This window comes from Ceratotherium simum, chromosome 30 (assembly GCF_057802395.1).
Source record: "Ceratotherium simum simum isolate JZ-2026a chromosome 30, ASM5780239v1, whole genome shotgun sequence".
In the NCBI taxonomy this organism is placed as follows: domain Eukaryota; kingdom Metazoa; phylum Chordata; class Mammalia; order Perissodactyla; family Rhinocerotidae; genus Ceratotherium; species Ceratotherium simum.
The window spans coordinates 28,372,898-28,392,350 of record NC_141929.1 but is presented as its reverse complement, the minus strand read 5'-3'; the positions used below and the strand labels follow the sequence as shown (position 1 = coordinate 28,392,350).

At 54.6% G+C, this 19,453-nt stretch overlaps 1 protein-coding gene across 1 annotated transcript; it reads left to right on the top strand.

Annotated features, from left to right (window-relative positions):
• The first annotated feature begins 12,686 nt into the window (after nucleotides 1–12,686).
• CCL17 (C-C motif chemokine ligand 17) lies at nucleotides 12,687–14,705 on the top strand. The gene is made up of 3 exons (XM_004431843.3): nucleotides 12,687–12,785; nucleotides 13,711–13,828; nucleotides 14,420–14,705. The coding sequence occupies exons 1-3, from the start codon at nucleotides 12,716–12,718 to the stop codon at nucleotides 14,544–14,546; spliced, it is 315 nt and encodes a 104-aa protein (XP_004431900.2). The 5' UTR covers nucleotides 12,687–12,715; the 3' UTR covers nucleotides 14,547–14,705.
• The last annotated feature ends 4,748 nt before the right edge of the window (nucleotides 14,706–19,453 follow it).

Sequence of the window (19,453 nt, the reverse complement as noted above, 5' to 3'; positions counted from 1 at the left end):
CCAGACTAGCGAGACGTCTGAATCTTAGACTTGGACAGAAAGGGAAGTTTATTCATTTTCGTGTCCTTGGAGACTGCGGTAGTCAGTCTCCCCGAATATTCCTGGCTTGCTGCCCCTGGGCACATGGGCTACTCTTCCTGCCCCCGTGGGGCTGGTGGGGGCCCAATGACCAGTTCTGCCCAGTGAGCTGGGAGTGCAAGGAATGTGTGTCACAAGATTCAAACATTTAATTGTCGGCGAGAGAACCTTCAGAACTTTTAGTCCCTCTGGCCCAGCAGGTGGCGACATTCCAGAAAATGCTGCTCCATTAACCTGGGTCCCAGGCTGAGAATGACTCGGAGCCTCCAGCCATGGAAAGAGCCCAGCTAATCTCTGTGGAAGAAACAAACCTTGGTGGTTTTAAGCCACTGAGAGTTTGAGGTTATTCGTCATTGCAGCGTAATCTAGCCCGTCCTGATTGATAGAGCAATCCAGGAAGAAAAAGGATGCTGTTCCTTGGACTCTGTAGGAATGACTTGGCAGGAGCCCACATGATGCTGTTAAAAGGCTTGAAAACATCTCTGAACTGGAATAAACAGGCTGCCCGTGGTCTAGCTTGCCCCCCGTCATTTGCTCTCTTTGCAGACCCGATGAAGGTCAACCTTAGCCCGGCTAGCTGTCTCTGGATTTATTTGGAATTCTCACTGAGTAGAGTTGAAAAGTAGAAGGGTTTTGTGGTTTCTCTGAAACGCATTGGTGCTTGGGAGTTCAAATGGCTCAGATACGCTGGTGATCCCTCCAGCAGACAAGGAAGTACATAAGGAAAATGCTAGCATTATGGAGCACCAGCTGTTTGCCAGATGATCTGAATCAACCGGTCCTTCACGTACCTCCTAAGCCCAGAAGCCCAACCAGGGTAACCTGGGCCTGCGGGCACAGGAATGGGGCGTTTTTGCACAGTTTAGGAACTGAGAAGTGCACTTTCTGGGTCTGTGTTTTCCTGGAGGATTTCAGTGGGTCCGCTGCCTCCAGCCTCATGTCTCCTGATGCCGGCTCCCCTGTTCTCGCTCCCCACTCCCACAACACCCTGGGCCACACAATTTTTATCTCCTCCAGTCAATCTTCTCTCTCACACCTCTGAGCCATTGCACTAGCTGTTCCCCTAAGTGGAATAACTTTCCCCTCTACTGTTCCCCTGGCCTATTCCCACTCATCCTTTGGTCTAGCTTAGATGTCACTTCCTCCAGGCGGCCTTCCTTGACTTCTTAGCTTAGTGAGAGTTCTCTGCTGTGGGCGCTCACCCCACCTGTGCCCATCGTAACCCTCAGGTGACCCTGGCTGTACCTGCTTGTTTCACGTGCTTCTGTAGGATCTGGGAGGGCAGGCATGTGTGTGTCTTGTCTCCGTTTGTGCCCTGGTGACCACTGCAGGTCCTGGAAGGAATGAAAGAGGGGAAGGGCCAGGGTCCACAGCCATCTGTGTCCACTGGCACTCTCTGACCTGGTGCCTGTACCACACCCCTTTCTGCTTTCTGGAAAGCCCACTTGTCCAGGTGGCGAGCTGCATTTCAAGGCATTTCCTGGTGAAAAATATTTAATTGCCTCAAAGGGATGTCAGAGACTGAAAGTGTCCATCTGTGAAGATGTGTCCAAGTCACTTCTGAAGCCCTCTGACCCTCCAACATCACATCCTGGCCAAGACATTGCTCCCTGGATCCCAGAAAGCCCCCAGAGGGGTGAGCAGGTGGAGGGCGAGTCTGGCAGCCCAGGGATCTCAGGAGTCTCTGAGCGTGGGAGCTCCTGCCTGCCTGGACATTTTCTGGGCTCCCCTCTCCCCCCACCCCGGGGTCTCACCTGTACCTGTGCGGCCTGTGTCCTGGTTCTTATATATTGTCATGACTACCATCAGACTGGTGGAGTTGGAGTCCCGCCCACGTAAGCACTGAGATGCCAAGTAGGTAGCCCCGGCTCCTCTTTCCAGTGTCAGGGTCAGAAGCAGTGCGCCCCCTGGTGGGGAGCAGGGGCAGGAAGGAGGAGTCATTCATTCATTGCCAGAGACACCATGAATAAGACACTGGCCTTCTCCTCGTGAGGTCGCTGTTCCCATCACACCACTGTGAGCCTCTGAATGAATTTTCTCGTTTACTCCCTGCCCCAGCTCTGAAAGAGGCCCTACTGAAATGAGCCCCATTTTCCAGATGGAAGTGCCCAGGCACAGAGAGATTAAGGAACTTCCCCCAAGTCACACAGCTAGTGACTAAGCCAGCAGGCAGTCCAACTCCAGAGACCCCACCCCCCTTTTATTCAATCTTTTGGTAAATTATGGTATGGTTGCAGTATGGAATAGCGTATAACAGTGAAAAGAAGGAAATATGTTGGCACCTGGCAACACATATGACTCTCAGGTTCAACACTGTGAGTTGAAGAACAGATACCATAGGATAGTATTAATATAGAGCTTAAAAACCTGCATAAACAGTGCCTTATATTGTTTAAGGACAGAAACACACTCGTTAGTAAAATATGAAGAAATGAATGCACTAATGGATGCCCCATTCAGTTTCCTTTAGTCCACAGAGGGTGGATTAGGAGAGCCCAGGGGGCCACAGTGAGAAGGAATATTTACCTCTTCACCTGGTGGTGGGCACATGGGTGTGGTTAGCAATGCTGGTGTCCCACCCACAGCCCCACTCCCTTCAGCTGCTCTCACTCTAGAACCCCCTGGGGCAGGTGGAAGCTACTCCCAGGACTCTGCCTGAGGTCACACCTTTGCTGGGCTTCCATCCCTTCCCTGCCCTCATTCCCCCACTACTCCCCATCTTCCTTGGGAGCACATCCTCAGAACCCAACCTCAGAGAGTGGAGAGAGCCAATAGCCCCGCTCCCCAGCCTGCAGCCCCCAGTGGTGTTGGGGGGTGGTGCAGGAATGAGGAGGACCTGGCCGGTGCAGGAGAGGGCGGATGGGTGAGAAAGAATTTGAGGAATAGATGGGAAATGGATGGGCTCTCTAAGCAAGCCTATGTCTTCATTGCAATCCCAGTAAAAATACCGAATTATTTTTGGAGCTAGATTACATAATTTTAGTTCCATTAAAAAAAAAAGAAAAGAAAAGCAATGTGTCTGGAGAGTTGAAAAGGAGCCCAGGCCAGGCAGGAAGGAGGAAGGGCCCATGGTAGGCCCAGTGGGGTTAAGGGGAAAGCCCCGGGGTGTGGGAGGACAAGCCACAGCCCGTCTGGCGGGGCCCGGAGGGCTGCTGAAAGCCAACTTCTCTCTAGAAAGGGAACGAGGCCTCAGCCTCCTCTGGGGGCTCATGCTTTCCAGGGCTGGACGCTGCTCAGAAGCAGCCACAGTCCCTTCCCACCTTCAGCTCCCACTGGGTGAGCCAGGATCCAGGTAGGACTGTGCCACGTGTCACACGGTCAGATGCCGCTGGCTCTTTCCCTGCTGGCTTGTTTGCAGTGGCTGAGACTGGACAGGGTGCGGGGAGATCCCCAAATCCACCAGGCCCTTCCAAAGGGCGCCATGTTCTCCTTCTCAGAAGCTGGGTCTGGGCGCTGGCCCTGGTGCTGAACGAGCCTTCCTTGGAGCACAGAGGGTCTGATTTGGCAGGAAGGATGCCCCCAGGCAGGCTGCCGCAGCTTCTGACTTCTACAGACAGGCCTGTCATTGCACCCTGAGGGGCGAGTCTTGAACTGGTCACTCGGCAGGCAGCGTAGCCCTGACCTGTCCCACTGCCTTCGGGAGACCAAGACCTGCCGGTGAGATAATTTGGAAACAGAGGCACACGCTTCCCGGAAAGGGAGAGTGAGACTCCAGCAGTGAATAAAAGGAATTGATTTACAGGGCTGGCACAGGGGCCCAGATGAAGGGCTGAGGCCCAGGCATTGGAGAGATTCAGACAAGTCCATGAGTGAGTGACACTCAGTGAGAAGTGTTTGGGTACCCTGCCTCAGGAACAACGCCGACCACTGAGTCATTCATTCACCGAGTTCACCAAGTGTGTGTTGAGGGCTTACCATGCCGCAGGGGATATACTTCATCGAACAAAAGAGACAAAGGCCTCTGTCCCCGGAACTTACATTCCAGGGGGATGGGGCTGGGGGATGTGCGTGGGAGCCAGGCAATGAACAGCAGACATAATAAATAAGTCAGTGATGTAGGGTATTAGAGGGTGGTAAGTCTTACAGCAGAAAAGAAAAAGATAAAATAGAGCAGAGGAAGAGGTGGGAGTGGGTTGCAATTTTAAATAGGGTAGGCCTCACTGAAAGGTGGCATTTAAACAAAGATTTGAAGGAGGTGAAGGAGTGAGTCACTCAGGTATCCGGGGTAAGAACATTCCAGGCTGAAAAAAGAGTCCACGCGAGCATCCTAAGGAGGGACAGTGTCTGGCTGGGTTGAGGCACAGCGGGGAGGCCGGTGTGGCCGGAGCAGAGGAAGCGAGGTGGGGAGGGCACACCTCAGCTTTTCCTCTGAGTGAGATGGAGAGCCACAGGGACGTTCTTACAGAGGAGACTCACGTTCTCTGTGGCTGCTGTGCTGAGAATAGACTGCCGGAGGCAAGGATGGAGGCTGGGAGGCTGCCAGCAGGCCGTGTGGGAATCCAGGGGAGAGATGATGGGCTCTGGATGATTTCTGAAGGCAGAGGCAAGAGATGGCCTGGCAGATGGGAAGTGGCAGAGAGAGAAAGAGGCGTCAAGGATGACACCCAGGTTTCTGGCCCAAGGAACCGGAAGAAAGGGGCTGGCAAAGAAGGGAGGAGAGCCGCTGTGGGGGTGGACGGGAATCAGGAATTCAGCTTCGGGGTTGGTGGGTTTGAGATGCATGTTCGACACACTGAGGAGGCAGCTGATACACGAGTGTGGAGTATGTGAGAGAATTTTGGGAGTCATTGGCATATAGATGACATTTAAAGTCAGGAACACGTACTATTGCCAGATATACGCTCTAAGGTGGTTGGTGTGAACCGAAGCCTTCTAATAGTTACCAGTATTATTTTCATTTTGCAGATGTGGAAACTGAGGCTCAGAGAGAAGTGACTTGCTCGAAGTCTCACAACTCACTGATGTCAGAGCTGAATTCCAACCCGGGTTACCTAGGAGTCTTTGCTCCTAGCCCCTCACCTCCACCATGACCCCCTTGCTTAATCTTTTTATGGCATGTCATATATGAGAGATGGATAGAATTTGGTTCCAGGGGAGGGAAGGACAATCTAGAAAAGAAGAAGACAGGAGCAGTAAACCAGGTCACATAGTGAAGGAACACACTGATCCTTGCAGAAGTTGAACACGGGAGCCACAAGATGAGAGTGAAGAGGGAGGGGTGGACCAGACTGCCCGTAGCGCTTAAAGATAGGGGGAAGGAAGAGTTTCGAGTGAAGGGGGAAGGAAGCAGGAAGCCATCGACGGTTCTCGAAGGGGGCAGTATGTAGTTAGAGCAGCCCTTGAGAAAGCCCTGTCACGCACGGGCATGGAGGCTGGTGGTGTCAGGGAGACCACAGAGTAGGAAATAGGCCCAGAAGTTGTTGATACTGTCTAGGTGTGAAGGATTCAGGTCGAGCCTGAGCATGGCCTGATGATTTCGCTGAGCAGAGTCCATGCCTGCTGCGATGTGGGGGCTGGAGTCGAGGAATGAGTCAAGGTTGCAGACCAGTGGGGCCGACCAGGAGGTGGGGAATAACGCCAGCCCGAACAGAGAAAGGGGAAGTTGGTTAAGAGGGAACTTGGTCCTGCTTTTCCTGTTTTTGAGGCTGAGTGAAGCACAAGGGGAGGGATTTCTGCTTCTCAGGAGCCCAGAGTGCAGGGCGGGGAACAGACCTGCACAGAGCTGGCGAGACTGCAAGGCAGAGAGAGCTAAGGGTCTGCCAGTGCAGGCAAGAGGAGGCCAGAGGATGGGGAGGGGCCCAGGAGTGTGTGCTTGGTGGTTCCTGGTAGGGAGGGGATGGAGATTCAGGGAGCGTCTATCCCTAGGTCAAAGACCTGAGTGGATGATATCAGGGAAGGAGAGAGGGCTGCTTGAGGTGAAAACCAACCCTAGGATGCTTCTGCACTTGTGAGCTCTGTGTGCCCTTGGACCAGTGTCTTAACCACTGTGGTTAGTCCCTAATTTCCTCATCTGTAAAACATAGATAATAATAGCTCTTACCTCCTAGGGCTGTTAGAGGACAAAGTAAACCAATAGATGGAACTACTGAGAGCCCAGCCTGTGGTGAGAGTTCAGGGATGTTACTGAGAAGAGGAGCCCACAGAGAGCTCGGGGAAAGATGGTGTCCTGAATCCCAGGGGGAGGAATGTCAGCAAGGGAAATGGGCTCCCAGTGATGACAAGGAGATTCACTGAATCAGCTATAGAACCAGAAATTTACATACATCATCTCAGTTACTTTTCCCAGCAACACCAGGAGGGAGCATCTATCAACATGCCCATTGTAAAGATGAGGACAGTGAGGTTCAGAGACTTGTTCTTGGTCATGCAACCAGGAACAGGTAGAAGAGGGACTGGGACCCAGGGCTATAGATAACACTTTCAGAGCATCTGCTGGTAACCACTGCCCCGCATTGCCCTTTGTGAGGGGATGGGAAGTTCAGGGAGTGGCCATGGAGGGGTTGAGCCCTAGAGAGAGTGGCTTCCCCAGAGAGTCAGGGCCAGAAGCCACATTGCTAAGAATTGCATCACACGTGGGCAGAGAGGAAATGGTAGTGGGAGGTGTAGACCACACATCGGAGAAGTTTGGTCATGAATGAAAGGAGAAATAGGGAGACGGTGTGTTGGGTGTTAGTGGGGAGGGGTGTTGGGGTCAAGGAGAGGTTTTATGGAAGCAGAGAAACTGGATCGTGTAGTGAGCAGAGGGGAAGGGGACCGTGAGGTGGGAGAGCAGGAAGAGCCAGGGGGTGGGAGTATAACTGAGGGAAGGAGGCCCTTCTGGAATGAAGAAGGAATGAGATCAAAGCCACAGTTGAAGCAATTTAGGTTTGGCAGAAGGCAGAAAATGACCACAACCCACAAGGAAGTTGTAAACAAGATGGGAAAAGAGTCAAAGAGTGCCTTGGTTGGGTTCCTCTGCCTCATCCATGACAGGAGGAGTCAGGTGTGTCTCATGAACTGGTGGGACACATTGGATCAAAAATAATTTGTTTTTGGATGAAGGAGCCCCTGGGATAGAGTATAAGCTGGGCCCAAGCTGTAGTTCAGAAATTTGTAAGTGTCCATCCATCCATCCATCCATCCAACCATCCATCCATCCATTCATCCATTTACTCATCCTTCAGCCATTATCCACCATCCACCATCCATTCATCCGTTCACCCATCCATCCAACCATCCACCTCTTCATCTATTCAATAAACATATTATTGAGCACCTGCTGGGTGCTAAGTCTTGGAAGTACAAGTTGGAAAACAAAAGAGATCCTACTGTAATCCCCCCTTATCCTCAGTTTCACTTTCCATGGTTTCAGTTACCAGTCTGAAAATATTAAATGGAAAATTCCTGAAATAAACAAAACTCATAAATTTGAAATTGCATGCTGTTGTGACTAGCATGATGAAATCTCATGCCTTCATGCTCCATCCCACCCAGAAATAAATCATCCCTTTGTCCAGTATATCCGAGATGTATACGCTGCATACCTTACCTGCCCATTAGTCACTTAGTAGCCATCTTCGTTACCAGATCAACTGTCGTGGTATCGCAGTGCTTGCATTCAAGTAACCCTTACTTTACCTAATAATAGCCCCCAAATGCAAGAGTAGTTATGCTGGCAGTTCAGATATGCCAAAGAGAAGCTGTAAAGTGCTTCCTTTAAGTGAAAGGATGAAAGTTCTCTACTTAATAAGGAAAGAAAAAAAAATTGTATATTGAGGTTGCTAAGATCTACAGTAACTTGTATTACAATATATTGTTATAACTGTCCTATTTCATTATTAGTTATTGTTGTTAATCTCTTACTGTGTCTAATTTATAAATTAACCTTTATCATAGGTGTGTATGCGTAGGAGAAAACATAGTATACAGGGTTGGGTACTATCCATGGTTTCAGGCATCCACAGGGGTCTTGGAACATATTCCCCGTGGGTAAGAGGGGACAACTGTGTAAGACTCAGCAATCAAACGAGCAATCGGTGTGCGAGGTGAAGAGAGCCTCACAGAGAGAGAGACGTAAGAGACCTGTGAGAACACGGAGGAAGGCGGGGGCCGAAGGAAGGAAGTGAGGATTCAAGCTGTAACCCGAAGGAGGGAAGAAGTGAAAGGAAGTGGGTGTGGGGGAGCAGGAGAGAGTGTTCTAGAAGTGGGAAGAGCCTGTGCAAAGCCTTGGGTGTCAGTGAGAGCCTGGGATCTTCAAGGAACTGAGAGAAGGTCCCTGTGGCTAGAACAAAGTGGTGTGGTGGAGCGGGCGGCGGGCTGGGGGCAAAAGTTGAGGCTGGAGAAGTCGGTAGGAATCTGGACTTCATCCTGAGGGCAATGGGGAGGTATTGAAGGATTCTTGGGAAAGGAGAGCCTTGCTCAGATTTGTGTTTTGGAAAAATCTCTAGGCTTTAGGGAGGAGGACAGACTGAGGGGCCAGGAACTGGGAGAGGAGTGTGGGCGGTGGTCCAGCAGAGAGATGGAGGGGGTGGCCATGTGGAGGGCGAGAGGGAGACGGATTCAAGGCCCCTAGGCGGCCGGCTCAACAGCTCGTGCTGATTGACTGAACGTGGGAAGTGACAGAGAGCCCGGCGCAGGGGTGACCCTTGTGTTTCTGACCTGAGGAATCAAGCAGACCTACGACTGACTCATCAGTGAGCACGTCAGGCCCTTGGGACAGGGTGGTGGGACATATTTTGAGACCAGGGGATGGAGAGAACATTTAGGACCTTCACATCTCAGTCTCTAGGGGCAGGGCAGGACGAATCCAGCTTCAGCTGTCAGAGGATGGAGCAGAGTGGATAAAAGGCTAGATCCTTACCGAGATGCTCCCGGAGACCCAGGCAAGTCATTGCACCTCCTGGAGCCTCAGCTGACACAGGTGTGACCTGGGGTGACAACCACTGCCACCCCAGCAACAACCGTCATGTGCAATTTGAAGATGATAAAGAGCTTCTACCCCAGCCCTCCGGCTCCTGCTCTGTGGCTTGGGGCTAAGCTCTTGGGGTTTTGACAGCAGCATCCCTGGTTCCACCCCAGCCCCCTGTAGAGCCAGAGGTGGGGCAGTAACCCTCCCCGCCTCCCATTCAGGGTGAAGGACCTAGAATCTGGCTGGTCCAGCCCCTTCAGGCTAAAGCGTGGCAGGGGGCGTGTTGATCCCTTCCAGCTGGTTTTTCTCCAAGGGACTCCCTAGGGCAGCAGGCTCAGGGCTGGGACGGGGAGGTGGTAGGTGCACAGGCTGTGTGTCTGGCCGGTTTGAGTCAGAGGTGCTGAGACAGGGAGTTACAATCGCCGCTTCCTTCCACTCAGATCCAATTCCCCTTCCACTCTCTTCTCCTAACAGGCCCACTTGCCTGGACTTCTTCCCTGCCTGTGTCTGTGCCTTTCCTCCAGCCGGAGCACCTCTCCCGTGCTGCCCCTCCACAGAGCTCTGCCTCACTGCCGCCTCCTCCAGGGAGTCTTCCTGATTCCCCTGATGGACCTCTGAGTCCTAGAGTCTGCACAGCACCGCAGAGGTCTCTCAAGGCCCTTATCACAGGCCCAGACACCAGGACATTCCACTTGGAAGGTCCCTTGGAATCCATTTCATGGCTGGGAGAACTGAGGAGGAATAAGTCAGTTAATCCCTGGCGAGGAAACCACCTCGAAAATGTCCCTGGTCTCGCTGCCTCCCAAGCGAGGCTGGGAGGTGTGCTCGGCCCTCCATGGCTTCTCCCCAGGTTCCTGCTCAGTCTCACCTCCTCTTCCTCGGTCCTTTGCAGTCCCCTCCTCCTCAGTTCAGCCTCATCGGAAGCCCACTGTGCGCCGGCACTGGGGATACACACGGTGGGGGACATGCACTTGTACTCGCCGAGTTTACTGTTTCTGTGTCACATCCAGGCCCACCGGAGTTCCATGCTATTTTCCTCACTTATCTCTGCACATTCCTTCCTCTGAACCTCTGCTAAGCACTTCTCTCAAGTGAAATACCTGCCCCCTTGTCTTGTTATGAATCTTCCTACCCACAAGGTCCAGCTCACCGGCCACCACCTCCAGGCAGCCTTCCAAGTTCTCTTGGCCAGAAGCAACCTCTCCCTGCTCTGGACCCCGTGGCCTGTTATCTCCTCTGCACATTCCTATGTGGGGCCAGGCCTTGCCCCCCTCCCCGACCCCGCTGGGAAGAATGCCCCCCAAGGGCAGGGGCTGCCTCTGGCTCCTGCCCGTCCCACAGCTCCTGGCACAGCCCCGGGCACCCAGCAGGTGCTCAATGGCGTGTTTGCTGCTTTGTTCCCCCTCCCCTGCCAGCAGCCTGCACCAGCCCACAGCTAGTCCAGAACCTTCTGCTCCTGCTGCTGTAACCCCTTCCCTAGAAGGGACAGGGGAATTTGGGTTCTTCCAGAGAAAATTTCTGAGTCTGTGGCAGAACAAGGCAGGACTCGAAACCTTCTCAGGGAGTTTCCCCAGCAGTGGGGGCTGGGGCGGCCTCCCCGTTAATAAGCGGCCAATCATCGTAACAGCCCGTTGTCCAGCACAGAAGAGCATCCGGAGGCCCCTGTGGCAGCTGGAAAAGCCACAAGACGGTGGGCACTAGCCACTGGGCAGAAGGCACGGACAAGAGAGAGGGTCAGGAGATGCCCACGAGGGGCAGCATCAGCAGAGACTCACTCCCTCTGCCTCCTCCTGGGACCCAGGCCCTCCCCAAGGACCTCCGGGCTTTCGTGGTTCCTCTGGGTCCAAGGCTCTGTCTTCAGGCCAGAGCTTCCCTCTTCCTAGCCAGGGTCACCGAGGGCACCGGCACCCATTCCCCAACCCAGCCGGGCCTCGTCTGACTCAGCAGGATGGGGAGAGCTGGGTGCTGTTCTGTTGGGGGTGCAGGTTGCTGCCCTTCCGTAGGAAGCTGGCACCAAAGATGAGCACAGGCAGAAAGACCCCACTCCCCTCCGCTCCCTTCCACTGCACATGCAAATGGAAGCCTGCCCTGGGGACAGGCTTGGGGCAAAGAACCCGCCCGGCTGTGGCTTGAGGAGTGGGTGGGATTAGCAGGTCTCTGGCAGGTGATGTGGCTCTAAGAGAAGCAGAGAAATGCTGTGCCAGGCCCACTAAGGGAGGACCCCCTCTTTTTCAGATTTACCATCTTGGCAGTTCCCCCTGAGACAGTCCAAACATCCTTCTACAGGTGATGTATGAAACTGAGGCCCAGAGAAGGTCTATGAGCTGCCCAAGTTCACACAGCAAGGCTGTGACAAAGGACTCTGCTCACAGGGAGGTTCTGCCATGGACAGGGGCATACCCCCACCAGGAACTGAAGCAGCCCCAGCCTCCCGAGGTGGCCCTGGGGGAGGGGGAGGAGGCCTGGCCTTTCCCAGTGTGATCTAGTCCAGTGTCGTGGTTTCCTCTCCCAGATCAACAGTGAGGACTGGCGAGGTTACATGTTTGAGCGCTGCTCCTGGTGGAGTCGGGTTTCAGCAAACACACCTGCTGTTGTTATCATCGCTGGTGATGAAACTTTAATAAGGCTCCATGATTGACACAGAGCTGCCTGTGAGAGGGCCAAATGCACCTTACACCATGTTGCAGGGGCAGGTGCCATTCTGAGCTGCCCCTGTTCACTCAGGGACAGGGCGGAGCCAGGCCCAGATCCCATGTGTCAGAATCAAAGTCCAGGGCTGCCCTGCTGAGATGCTGCCCCCCTGGAAGCGGGCGTGGGACTCTCCTCCTAGTTCAGGGACCCCCATGATCTGGCCCAGGGGAGCCCAAAGCAGACGAATGGCCATTTTCTCTGGTGGCTGGGGGACTGACCTGATGCAGCGATGCTGCGGTCCGTGGGTTCATGGAGCGTCTGCTCAGGGCCTGGCTCGGGCTGGACCCTGACCACGTGTCCAGGGCAGACGTGGCTCTGCCAGGAGCCAGAGGCGTCATCTCTCACCCGTCCTTCCATTCTGTTCTGCAGCCTAGAGTGGGCTGCCCCATGTGGGGGAGTTTGGCTTCCCAATCTACAGAAGTACAAATTTGGACTAAATGGTGATGAAAACCTGTGGGCTCTGGCTTTCTATGGCGCAGGGCCCAGCTTGGGGAAGGACCCACAACCAAAGCTGTCTGGGCTTCAGGCCATTCTCAGCAAGAGATGCAGCTGTGGTCCTCCATGCAGAGAGACGCCCATGCGCCCATGCAGCCTGCCAACCCCCCGGGAGGCCTTCCCGGCACCCTGAAGCTCCTCCAGGTCCGGGTTAAGCAGCCCTTGCCTGGCTGTCCCCCCGCCGGGCACCGTGCATGAAGGAGACTCACCCACCTCGGAGCAAGGACAAAGCCAGGTTAGGATGGAGGCTTTTCAGCTCTGCTAATAGAGGAACCAAGAAATGTCCCCTGTGAAAGGAGAAGTGTGTCATTGTCATGGTCCCCGGACACACACCCCACCTCTGTCCCCAGTCGAGTGCCCATTCTCTGTAAAGCCACAAACATTCCAAGACTGGACTTCTGTTGAATCATCTCAAATTCTTCGAACTCCACTGGTCTAGGGAAGGATGGAGGGGGAGGTGACAGGAGGCGGGGCAGGACCCGACAGAGGTTAAATAGGTCACATCCATGCTTGGCTCTCAGCCTGTCTCCCCAGAGCAGAGACCCTCTCCTGGACTCCGGCACCATGACTCCACTGAAGATGCTGTTCCTGGTCGCCCTGCTCCTGGGGGCTTCTCTGCAGGTTACCCATGCAGGTGAGAACAGAGGAGAAGTGGCCGCAGGAAGGGGCACACAGAGAGGAGGGTAGGGCACCCAGACCACAGCAGCAACATGCACATATTTCTGTATTATTTACACCCCACTTATTCTTGCAAAGGTGTGAGAGGCCGGCAGCAATAGGATTTTGAGGGAGGCAGTCAAAGGAAGATGATGGTGATGATAAGGATGGTGAGGATGATAATGATGGTGGTGGTGATGAGGATGGTGACGATACTGCTGCCCCAGCCTTGGGGACTGGCCTGGTGAGGAACAAAGTGCTCACACACCTCGCACTGCAGTGGTCATGAGGAAGTGACTGCGGTTGTGTTTTGAGAGTGGAAAATGAACAATTCCCCAGATGTTAGCATCTGTTTTATTAATGGGTCTTATACACATCAAGGGGATCAGAGAAAAGGCAGGACGAGGAAACTGAGCCCCGGGAAAGTGTCCCCACCCCTCGGGCCCCTACTTTCTCATCTGTAGAGTGGGCAGGGCTGGCACCTGTCTCCAGGTATGCTGAAGACCCACTGAGGGAAGGGCTGCTGCGGGGATAGCTCAGCCCAGAGCCTGGCCCAGGGCAAACGCTTGTGATCCGGGGCTGGTATTTGAGTGTGTGTCACACACAGACACACACAGATGCACACACGCACACAGACATGCACACAAGCATGTACAGACTCCCCCAAACATACACAGATACCTGCAGGCACACACGTGCAAATATACAAGGCCCCCCACAGCACACACAGAGACCTCACACACACAACTGTGCACACACAGACACATGTGCAAACCCCCTCACATATTCCCCACACAGAAGCACACTCACAGACCCCCACACAAGAGAGCCCCCCAACAACACACACACACGCGCGCGCAGACGCTTACAGTCACACCTGCTCCCGCTTCCTCTCTCTGCAGCGCGAGCCACGAACGTGGGCCGGGAGTGCTGCCTGGAGCACTTCAGGGGAGCCATTCCCGTGAAAAAGCTGACGGCCTGGTACCGGACCTCAAGGGATTGTCCCAGGGACTCCGTCGTGTAAGTCCGCCCCCACGCCTGTCCTGGGAGCTGAGCACGGGGGAAGGAGGGCCCTGGAGCTCCCAGAACGGCCACCGGGGAGAGGAGAGGAGAGGAGGGGAGAGAGTGGGGCCTTGGTCCCCTCGACCACCCGGGCCCTGCTCCTCAGGGCAGTTCCTGCACCCACACTGCGAGACTCCAAAGGCCCCAGGCTGTGGGGGCCTGCCTCTTCATTGATTTACGGGGACACGGAGGCCTGAGAGGGATGGGACAGCCCCATGTCACACGGGTAGTTAGCAGCCAATATGGTCACTTCCCCCCCGCCTGGGCCTGAGCTGGCCCGAGAAGAGCTCCGAGCGCCAGGCCCCTCCCACACACCCTAGTTCCCAGGCCCTAGGTGGGCACAAGCAGTCTGATGTGGGCGACAGACGGTCCGCCAGGGAGGGCCAGGTGGGGACCTTTGGAGGGTCAAGAACCAGCCTGATGTCCCAGATTTGCCACTGAGGCCGTGGACTGCAGGCAAGTCCTGGTCAGCGCAGGGCGAGGCCGGTCCCAGGGCTCCGGCAGGGCTCCCCACCCTGACGCCCCTGACGGTGTTCTCCCTCTGTGTAGGTTCGTCACCGTCCAGGGCAGGTCCATCTGTTCGGACCCCAAGGACACAAGGGTGCAGAAGGTGATGAGACTCTTGCAGCGCATCCTGAAGTTGCGTGGCCGCACTCAGGAGACCCAGGAGTCCTGATTTCTTCCTGGACCGTCTGGAAGCTTCCGGCCCCCATGTTCACCGCCCCAATCCCAAACTGCCTGGGTCCAGTGGGAGCCCTACGAGGACAAAGAGGACCCCTGTCCCCTTTTCTGAACTGGAATCGTGGCATGAAAGAGCCCAGATTAAAGTCTCTCTCCCTCAGCCTGGGTCAGCGTGTTCTGTCCACCCCGGCCTGTCACTCTGGGGTCCTCAGAGAACATCTGGTCCTGCCATGTCCAGGTTGGGAAGGGAAAGTGAGGCTTGGAGGGCGACATGGCTGCTGTAGCCCACACTCGAGTGAGGGGCCCTGATGAGTGAGGCCCACACAGGGGTGGGGCTGAGGGGGTCCGTGGGGTGAGCAGGAGGGGTGGACAAGAGGCTCCTCAGACCCTCCTCTGTGTGGTGCGCTGGCAGGGAGGGTTCCGGAAAGGGCCATCTGGATTCTCTCCCATCTCATGCGCCCCTGAGGTCCCCCAGTCTCCTCCCAGACCAGCCCTTCTTCTCTGCCCAGTGCAGAGCTGAGGACACACTTCTCCTTAAGCATTCGATCCAATTCCACACAAGTTTCCAGGACCCGTCCTTGGCAGGGGTTCCGCCAAGGGCTGGGGAGCTCCCTGGCCCGGGGTTCCTGCAGCCCCTTCCCCTGTCTCCCCACCTCTCAGTCCCCCCGCACACACTGCAGTCCAGCCGCTCGGAGAGTCTTTGCGAGGCCCAGCTCCACCCGCGCCGGGCCGGCTCCCGGCTCAGTCTCCAGGCCACCCCGAGTCCTCTGCCTGCCTTCCGGCCTTCTGCAGTCTGAGCCCGGGCCGCACCAGCTTCATCTCCCACTGCTCCCAGCCCTCACACCCCGCTCCAGTCAGGCTGCCCCCCGGTCCCTCCTGACCTGAAGTGTGAGCCCCCCCCCTCGAGCATGGATGTCCCACCCAGCCACAGCCCACACTGGCCTCCAGGAAGCCTTCCCCGAGAACAGCTGTCCCCGTGATTCTCTCTCCTGCTCCTTCCCTCCAGCTCTCAGGGACTGTGAGGCAGCCCACCCTACAACAACCCCAGGGGGCTGTTCTCCCACCAACTCCTGTGTGGGTCTGTCAGTCCTGGCTCCTCCATTAGGTTGGGAGCTCCCTGAGCCGCCCTGGGGACCCCACAGCCCACGTGCTCAGAAGGACGGGAACGGGGAGGTTATGGACCCCTCACCCCCAGACCCCTCTGTCCAGGCCCAGCTCAGGGCTGGAGCCATCGTGCGCAGAGGGGGAGAGAGTCTTCAGATTCTAGTTCCGCCTCACTCTCCTGAGCAGCCGTGGACTCGCGGCTTCTCTCTCTGGGATGCTGTCGGGGGCAGACGCACTGCCTCCTTCTCTCCCTCCGATTCTCTGGACCTGCCCTGTTCGAGGGGGCTGCGATTAGCGGTTATTTTCAGGCAAAGCTTTTGCCTTCTGCTGCCCTCCTGTGGCCATTTGTCTCATTGCAGGCCAGATGACAGACCCAAGCCCCGTTTCCAGGAGGGGCAGGAATAAAACAACAACAACAACAATAATAGTAATGAGGCTGACGATGGGGGTCAACTGTCTTCTCTGTGACCGCAGGGTCTCTCCGGTCACAGGAGGGCTCTTCCTCTGCCTTGATCCCGAGGGGTATCCCTCGAACAACTGCGTCAGACCCAGAGTCCTGGGGGAGGCCCCTTCCGAGTTCTTTGTTCGAAAACGTCTGGATTCGTGGGTCGGGAGTGGAGGAATGATGATCTCAAAAATGGGGGGAGGGGGTCAGGGAAGAAGGAGCCCCCTGTGTCAGCACAGGAGAGCAAGGGCTGGGGCCCACGGTGCAGGCCAGAGCAGGAAAGACACACACATGCATTCAATCCAGTGCATTGCAAAGGTGTCTTAGAAGCAAAACCTTTTCTAGTGACGTCTTCCTCAGAGGCCCACACTGTAAACTCAGATAAGTAGAGCTGCTGTCGAGGACGGTGAGGAGGTGGGGGGTTGCCAGGGGGCCCCCCCGAGAGTGAGTGAGCAGCGGAGTGACTTAAATGTCCTTCAGGGGGAAGAGGTGGATCCAGGACCGGCAACAAAACGCAGGATTTGGAATCCGAGTGTTTAAAAGCAGGATCAGGGTGCAAGGTGGGTGGCGAGAGATGCAGGAGGGGGACCAGCCACCATGTTCCCCTGGGAAGGGGCCATTTTAAGGAACCGTGACTTGGAGACTCCCCATGACTGGTGACGGGGAGGCAGGAATAAAAAGGACGAGGCAGCGACCGCAGAAGAGTGAACAGCGGCGCTTCCCCCTCCTCCGCTTCTGAAATCCGTCCGCCTTCGGAGCTCAGCTCACAGGCCACACCTCCCGCAGGAAGCCCTCCCTGGTCTCCTTGGTTGTATTTGATCCCCGCTCTGTGTCCTCGGCCCGCCCCCTGCTCTCATCTCAGCCAAATCTTGACCACACTCTGCCCCCTGAAATTATAGCTGCTTGCGTGTTGGGGCAGGTATCCGGGTCGGGCAATTCAGTACCTGACTCACTTATAAGAGGGAAAAAGTACTTTGTGCATAGTGGACATCGGATTTATACATTTTCATCAACAAGCCCCGGGTGAGGTCCGCGAGGGGCCGGTGTAGGGAAGGAGAACCTCCCGGAGGCGCGGCGCCCCGATAACACAGCTGGACTTGCACATCGTTAAGTGGAATTTAGAATTAGGCTGCTCTCCAATTGCCCACCAGAGGGCGCTCCGGCCCCCGAATAACACGGAGACAGGTGCCAGACCACCAAGGCCACGGGCTGGGGTCACCCTGCGATTGTAGCTGCTCAGGGCCTCGGGTCAGGGTGTCTGCTGGCCAGCCCCTCTCCCAGGGGAGCAGAGGCGGGGAAACCTCCGACACTCCCTGGGGGTCGGGGGACGGAGAGGAAGAGGGAAGAACGCTGCTGGACTTGCCGGGGTAATAATAGCAGAGTCAGGCGGGCGGTGCCAGGAGCGCTGGACGGGGGTGTTCTGTTTTCTTAGGCTCTGCATTTGTCTGTTTGGCATCCATTAATCACAGGGCCACACTAATGGCCAAAGTTGTTTACGTCTTCCCTGCGATGCAGCTGTCACAGGTGCGCAAATATCGAATTGCAAACTCTCCAACCAATCCCAAGTGCACACCCCCAACCACCTCCTTTACATACTCACACCCCGCACCAGTATTTCCCCCACCGAAAGTCACCAGAGCCAGGCCCCAGACGACTAGGGACGCCCCTATGCCCCAAGCCCGCTGGCGTTCATCTCACTGGCCGGTCATCAGGTCTCTCCCCTGCCCTGCCTCGCATTTCCCACGGAGACCCCATGAAGGCTGTGGCCTCGGCTTCTCCCTCACTTCTTCTGCCGTGCGTCGCTGGCGTGGCCCCCTTCTCTCGGGAAGTGTAAGCAATCAATTCTTCTTTGATGGCATTGATTTCTCCCTGTCATCACTCAGTCACCTACATTAATTTAAATCCCGTGGGTACTTTTAACACAAGGAGGCAGGGACCTGTTCTGGCTCCTGCTTTGCCGCTGACTGACAGTGGGGCCTGGCACAATCACCTCACTTTCCTGGGCCCATTTGTCCAAAAAAGGATGAAATTGGACCTTCTCTAACCTGTTTTAGGACGCACCCCATCAAGAGAACGGAGGCTTCTGCCTCTCACGTTGCCCTGAGGGGATCAGAGTCTTAGAACATCTTCACTTTCCTCCTAGTTGAACTGCCATGCCCCAGGTCTTCCCCGTGCCCGTCTCCAAAGCCACCGTGCACACGACAGGGATGAGACAGACAAGCAGAGGGTCCAGGGCCTTGTTGAGAAGTGAGCCTTAAAAGGACATGCTTAGTGCACGTACACACATGTTCATAGCACACTGTTCATAACAGCCAGAAGGTGGAAACAGCCCGAATGTCCATCAGTGGACGAAGGGATAAATAAATTGTGGTCTATGCCTACGATGGAATATTATCCAGCCATAGAAAGGAGTGAAGTACTGATACACACTGCAATGTAGATGGACTTGAAAACCTGCTGAGAGAAACCACACACAAAAGGTCACGTATCGTATGATTCCATTTGTATGAAATGTCCAGACTAGGCAAATCCATAGACACAGAATGCAGACTGATGGTTACCAGAGGCAGGGGGATATGCGAACGGAGCGAAGCTGCTTAACAGGTACAGGTACAGGGCTCCTTTCGCGGTGATGAAAATGCTTGGAACTAGACAGAGGTGCCGGTTGCACAACACTGTGAATGTGCTAAATGCCAATGAATTGTTCGCTTTAAATGGTTAGTTTTATGTTATGCAAATTTCACTTAAAAAAGGACACATTTTGTATAACCTCTTTTCTGCAGAGTAACAGTATAAAAGCAGGCATGGGTGTGAGGTCCATCAACTTCAGGATGGAGAATACCTTTGGGGAGGGCAGAGAAGGGAAGGGAAAGGATTCACAGGTCTAACACCACGTGTTGAAAAATAGAGGGATGGAGGGGGCGAAATGGGTGAAGGGGGTCAAAAGGCACAAACTTCCAGTTATAAAATAAATAAGTCCTGGGGCTGTAATGTACAGCATGGTGGCTATAGTTAATAATACTGTATGGCATATTTGAAAACTGCTAAGAGAGTAAATGCTAAAAGTTCTCATCACGAGAAAAAAAAATTCTCTATGTATGGTGACGGACGTTTACCAGACTTACTGTGATGATCATTTCACAATATATACAAATATCAAAGCATCATGTTATACACCTGAAACTAATATAATGTGCATGTCAATTATACCTCAACTAAAAAAATAGAGTGATCTGAATCCCTCCCCCAAAAATCCACTTGTCTGTTATATTACATCTGTAATTCTCTGTATTTGAGATGTCATAATATAGAAGAAAAAAATGTATAAGTAATTGTAAAAAAAGGAAAAAGAA

What these genes read in the sequence shown, in the direction of transcription:
- CCL17 (XM_004431843.3), top strand. Translation starts at nt 12,716, where the DNA reads ATGACTCCACTGAAGATGCTGTTCCTGGTCGCCCTGCTCCTGGGGGCT. An exon ending in TCTGCAGGTTACCCATGCAG is followed by an intron (nt 12,786 to 13,710) that starts GTGAGAACAGAG and finishes CTCTCTCTGCAG; the next exon opens with CGCGAGCCACGAACGTGGGC. An exon ending in TGTCCCAGGGACTCCGTCGT is followed by an intron (nt 13,829 to 14,419) that starts GTAAGTCCGCCC and finishes CCCTCTGTGTAG; the next exon opens with GTTCGTCACCGTCCAGGGCA.